This window comes from Perca fluviatilis, chromosome 5, assembly GCF_010015445.1.
Source record: "Perca fluviatilis chromosome 5, GENO_Pfluv_1.0, whole genome shotgun sequence".
Classification (NCBI taxonomy): domain Eukaryota; kingdom Metazoa; phylum Chordata; class Actinopteri; order Perciformes; family Percidae; genus Perca; species Perca fluviatilis.
Window position 1 is genome coordinate 30,540,988 of NC_053116.1, and position 6,334 is coordinate 30,547,321.

Here is a 6,334-nt window from a genome sequence, read left to right on the forward strand (position 1 = left end):
GGCCCGCTGGGGACGCGCCACAATAACGGGATGGCGGAGGTTGGGTTTAGGAAAAAAATTACGGGGAAAGGGCGCCTTAAACGCGCCACAGTAACACGTGGGACAAAACGCCACACGCAGGGACGCCATCCCCGGGAAACAAAGCGCCGCAAACGGGACGCGATCCCCTCTCGCCCGGATGAAAGTCCTGTGTTGTTTGACCCATCCACCACCCCGACCAACCTCATTTTCGGCTTTTTATATTACTCCCTACAATTTCGTGCTGTGGCCACGAAATATGCTTCCTATTGAAATACATTACTTCATATTTTCGTGTTGTCCACCACGTAAAAAACGACAAACACGTATCAATAGATTCAAATAACGTCACATTTACACGAACTTCCATGAGACCGGGCTGAACTACGGTTGAGAAGGATAGCTTTGTGAAGTAAAAAAAAAAAAAGTGATTCTAATTTAAAAACACAACCTAATTTAACTGAGTTTGATGACATATGACAAAATAACACACAATTCAGTAAAAATGGTTTAATCTCTGTGGTAAAGTATGCCACAGTGTCGCGCTTGAACCCAACACTTGGGGGCACAAAAGTCAGACATCTAACGAGCCTGAGGTGTTGACAGTTGTGGGTGGCAATAACATTGTAGCCTACACTAAGCAAAAGTGCAACTATGCACAAAAATGTTGATGTCAAATGTGCCATATACAAGATTATGTTCAGTAACAGTGAAGTCCAGTCTATAAGTTAGCCTATCTCTGGCCGGCCTGGTAGCCTGGGAACCGGCTGAAAGTAGTGGTAGCTGTCGTTGTGGCAGTGGGGTTGACGGGTTGTTTCACACTTTCACAGCGCATGTTCCCAGTGCTGAACATACACTGCAATGGCCACAACACAACTACAACAAGCAGCAGCATGAGCACGATGAAAAGCACCATCCTCTTCCAGTCTGCCAGCCGGCCCATCAGGCTAAAAGTCCGGGGCTGCGTCTGGATCGGAGCATCCATTGTCTTGCTGGCCCCAATGTCAATGCAGACGCAGAAGGCCGTGGGACTATCACGGGCCCCTGCACCGGTGTCGTGCTTGAGGCTTTTGTAGCACAGCTTCTCCCCCTCCAGCCACACTGGCTGCTCCTGCTGCTGGTGGCTGGGCAACTTGCAGAGGACCTCGCGGCTGGTTGTCAGGGCCGGGGGTCCCTCCTCAGGCAGCGTGGTGGGGTGACGGCAGAAGGGGCAAGAGAGGCGAGTGCTGGCGCTGTCACTGTCATGGTCAGCCACCGAGACTGCCATGAGGCGGGAGAGGCACTCCAGGCAGAAGGTGTGGGTGCACTCCAGCAGCTTGGGGGTTTTGAAGACATTGTCGTAGGTGTTGTAGCAGATGGAGCACTCAGGCTGGCCCACGGCTGACACCTTCTTTTTTAGCTCTCCAGCAGTGTCCTGGGGGGCGACCTGCATGTGCCAAAACTGCGGAGACTGTTCCATCTTCGGAAATATAAGCCTACCCTCTCCTTTGTTGAATCTCCTTTAGACTTGTCTGCCCTTTCCTTTCCTCTTCTTGGTCTGTCCTTAACTTCTGAATTATCTTAAAAGAGAACAGATGACAAGTACAAATTAGTTTTCATATTATAGATGGTATCTTACTGCATGCAGGCCTATCGAGAAAATCGTGCAAGTGAACTTTGCACTATTTTTACCCTCAGGTAGATCACATAATTTTGCAAAGCTGACAGGATTTTGGTTTGTCAGTGAGTAATTCAGTCACGGGTGTGATGCAAAATGAGTTCAGTGATATTGTGGATTTACTAAAGCAACAGCAACAACCATAAACAGTGACATGCCAAGACAGGAATGGAAAGGACAATGTCCAGCCCGTATCATATTTAGTGTTGGCAACACTGATGTCCTGCATATGCCCAGTGTTATTGTTTATATTTCACTCAAGTTATTTATAAAACACAAGAAAAGATTTTCGATTTATGATTAAATTTTAATCAGGACGCAGACCCTGAACAAGAAAAGCCTAGACAAGTCATATTCGAGACCCTTTCCACCATAAATTATAAAAATTATAAACTTCTACTTCTAGCAAGTATAAGAGCCCCTGTTGGTACAGTTTAGTGTTGTAATGTTTTACCAGTGAATGACATATCGCATCATTTGCTGAGCATCATGTCAAGAATGCCAAATGGGTCAGCTGAGCCTAGCAAAAATGAGCAGGTCATTGTAAACATGAGGACACTGGGTGCTTTTTACTTGCTCATAACCTGACATGAGTCAGAAAGCAAACTTTATGGTCCTCACAGTCTCAGGGAACACGATGAGGAAGGATACATTCTCTACAATGTATAGCTTGGGGCAGATAAGCCCCAAAGAGAGCAGCTTTAACTTTTTGAATACTTCTATCCAAATGTAAGTGCTGAAAACTCAAAATCAATGTTATCTAACCAACGATTAAGCAAGCAAAAGTTTTTAAATTTACACTAAAAGAGTGTAGCCCACGTGCTATCTTGCTCGCTATTTTAAACTATTGACGTTGCTCAGGAGCGTGTCTATGTTCCCTTAGCCCTAGTCTTGCATTGCCAGACCTACCTCCACAGCGCTGCGGCCCTAACCCTAACCCTAACCCTAACCCCTAAACCAAGATGATCAGTATTACTCCATCAATGAATACAAGGTCACATATCCAAAACATAAAATACGACAGGGGGTGGGTATGTGGGCTGAGGGAACATAGGGACCTCCCCTCCCCCCCATCGATTGACATATTCATAATGTATCAAGATGTAACAAAATGCACAAATCAAATGTACAATATATGAAGTTTGAGTCCGTAGTACTAAGTACAAAATTGACTATTGTTCTTTTAGTCAACTGGATATTTGCAAAGGTCACATCACCATTATAAATGACACTATTTGTCTGTGGTTTGGATTTTACACCGTCCCTGAATGTTGAGCACAAAAATCTACCCACTCATGTTGTCGGTTATCTGATACAAATGTCAAAATATGACATCAAAAGACCCCAAAATCTCATCTAATATTAAACTACACGTGTTGGTTTAAGTGCAGAAATGTGGCTCCTGTTAAAGTTTATGTGACACTGAACACAATTTGAGGGAAAGTTTGTGTATTCAGGATGATGGATAGTCAGAGCACAGGTGTTCTCCTCTCTGTGCCCTCTGGGCTGGTCCTGCCCCAGTACCCCCATCTACAGTACACAAAGTCCCTGCTTGTTCTCCGTCTAATCGCTCCATCTACCCTTGAAATTCCTGCTTCGCCAACTCTCTCTCTTTGTCTCTACTGAATTCAAACATGCTTTAGTAGGATGACGACAGACTTTTCTGTATAATTACACCTGTCTTATCAGTTTAAAGCCTCCCCTTATCACGGATCAAGACTAAGTTTCCCTATTGCTCAAACGGAAATTCTGTTATTGGGTGTGGTTTGCTGGAGCCTCCTGTAAGTGTTTCCAGATAAAACTTTTACTCACAATGATGGAATATTTTTTATGAGCCCCACCTCACCAACCACTGAGATAAAAATACCTGCATCCAGTAGAGCGCAACTAACTGAAAAACTCAAGGAAGTCCTTCGAGTTTTTTAAATATTAACACAGTTGCTTCTCATTGTCAAATGAGGCTGCTTCAAGAAATGACGCAACTAACGGAAGCAAAATCCCCAAAATATCTGGAATAGTAACCATGAAATGAAGCATGCTGTGACAATTTGTGTCAATTGCCTCCTCTAACAAGTGCAATTTAAATGTACTACTTTTTTCACTTTAGTTGAGCACTGGATGGTTATTTTGTTCAAATAAAATATTCAAACAGACAAGAATGATCCACAGTTGGGCACAGCTAACGTTGCCTTTGGCTCTCTTTAGCTATGTCGTATATATTATTATAGTATTGACTGAGTTCATTCCAACCCATAAAGGTATCAGGTTAATCAGTAGTTACATGTTTCACATTATTCATGTGAGATCATAGAGATCAAGCTCAAGGTGAAAAGGAGAGACAGTTTCTCAAAGCCCCAGGCAAAGTTACCTGTAGAACGAGCACTAAGCAAATGGCAACCAACTGAGCATTAAACAACACAGTCTCACATAAAAAGTCAAAAAGCCAATAAGGTGAAAGCGTTTTTAGCGGTGACCTCCAGCTGTGCTTTGTTGTACTCTTAATGTATCCTCAAATGTCCCTTAGTTTTCAGAATATAGAAGGAATGGATAGTCTAGATGTGAGACTTCTAGTTGTAGTTAAGAGATATGTGTCCGGTAAACAGATGTAATTTTTTTAAAGACTCTTGTAAGACTTTGACTTTAACCCTAACCCTATGTTTCGAAAGAAGAAATAACTAGTTCTTTCTTTTACAATAAAAAGTTAAATTCATGAGCAATTAAATGCACCCCTGCTTAAATAAATACACTCACACAGAGGGTTTGTTGCTGCTGCCTTATTTGGTCTGGTATGACCAGTAGCTTATGGTGGCTAATGTTTGCAAACTTTAGCTTGATTCAGTGTGATGTTACCGTATGTTTTAGCATGTACCATTATCCAGGAATTATCATATCTATGTTTTCTCGCTTTAAGGTGGAGAAGGTCTAATTTCCTGTGTACTGCTGTTTTAAAGTGAGATGTAAAAAGCACATTGAAGCCTTGTTGTCATGTTTTTTTTTTTTTAACTGTCCAAAGTGCAGGTGGAGGAAATGTAATCCATAGGTCTTTTAGAGCCAAACTCAAGGGTTGTACACTGTACTGTACAACAGAGTCAAATATGAACTCTTTCACGTAAGTCCTTTGCTGAATCCAAAATACCAACTTCAAACGTGGTAGAGGTCCCTTTATTGTGCTTTGTGCTTTAATTTATGGTCCCTCATCGCCATCAGTGGCACGTTTTTCTCACCTGTCCTACTGACCTATTTGTATTCAAATCAATGCTTGTTGGTCACGAGACCTAATTCAAACTGATGCGTGCTTTTCAAGCTTCATGTAAAATGTAGTTTTCTTTTTTCAGCCCCCATTATGTCAGGCCCAGCTGTGTGTATCTTTAGCTCAACTGTCATCCACAAAGCTGCCCTACCTGTTCTCAGTTTGAAAGGTAAATGTAACTTGATCTCTCTGCTGTTTGAAATGGGGGTAGGGGGGAGACTGCTGCGGACAGTTTAACTGAAGGTGAGGCTAACTGAGGCAAAACAGACAGATAAGCACATGTAAACAGACAATGCAAACGGCACACAGACACTTGGGAATCCTAACTGAATATACAGATTCAATTCAATTTCAATTTAATTTATTATAGTATCAAATCATAACAATAGTTATCTCAGGACACTTTACAGATAGAGTAGGTCTAGACCACAATCTATAATATACAAAGACCCAACAATTTCACGATTGGAGTTTGTTATCCACCTCATGATGGATGTTATCCACCTGCATTGTCATTTATTTGCAACTAAATACAGTTAAGGACTTAAGGTAAAGTAAATACCTAATTTATTACAGATGAATCCAACAGTGTGGAGTTAAGTTTCATTGGTATTAGGTTTTAGGAAAATCTCTTCACTCACAGTTCTTAAAAAGAGTAATGTATGGTCTTCCCTTTAAAAGAAACAGCTTAAATGAAAACGTTAGTTGCAGTGAAAAAGTTTTTAAAGTAGTGTACTACAGCAACACAAAGCCACAAACTGGTACAAAAAGCACAAAGCCAGCCTTTAGAGCAAAGGTTCAGTTTACCTGTTAACTGAAGAAGATGTCAGATGATCCTCTCTATCTCTCTGGGCTCAGCTTACTCCCTTTCCACTCCAAAATGCATTTTTCTGGAGTCAAAGTCAACTGACTTCTGGAATGCCGGCAGGGAGTTTGGTGTTTTAATTGTGCCTCTGTTCAGGCCAAGGTCCTTCTCTGTACCGGTCTGAATGAATACTCTGCTGGAGTCACAGGTGTGTGTGTGTGTGTGTAAGTGGGTGTGTGCTCAGAGGCTGTGTTTGTGATAGCTTCCTGTATCAGCTCTTGGTCCTCCTTCCTGTGTCCACTTTCCAGTATCAACTGCCCTGCTCTGTCAGCTCCCCTTTTAGCACCTTATGCAAATAGTGTTGAGACAGTGCCTCGGCCTTGAGGTGGTGTCTGGAGGTGGGGAAGGAGGCGGAGGAGGAGGGGGAGGAGCGGGAGGAGGGGGAAGGAAGAAGCTTCAAGCAGAATAATACACATTCTTACCCACTCACCACCCCCTGTCTCTTTCTATGTTGATATCTTTCTATCTTTCCTTTTTTCCTGCAACCTACCCTCACAAAACACGCACACACACACACACACACACACACACACACACACACACA

General features: G+C 42.6%; 1 protein-coding gene across 1 annotated transcript; it reads right to left on the reverse strand.

The window, feature by feature from the left end:
* Positions 1-513: 513 nt before the first annotated feature.
* On the reverse strand, positions 514-6,095 carry LOC120559739 (RING finger protein 223). Its single transcript, XM_039801722.1, has 2 exons — positions 5,733-6,095; positions 514-1,577 (listed from the first exon to the last, which is right to left on the reverse strand). Exon 2 carries the CDS (start codon positions 1,475-1,477, stop codon positions 752-754), a length of 726 nt encoding a protein of 241 aa, XP_039657656.1. The 5' UTR covers positions 1,478-1,577; positions 5,733-6,095; the 3' UTR covers positions 514-751.
* Between the last annotated feature and the right edge of the window lie 239 nt (positions 6,096-6,334).

Bases quoted from the DNA above. Each gene is read 5' to 3' on its own strand.
- LOC120559739 (XM_039801722.1), bottom strand. From the start codon at position 1,477: ATGGAACAGTCTCCGCAGTTTTGGCACATGCAGGTCGCCCCCCAGGAC.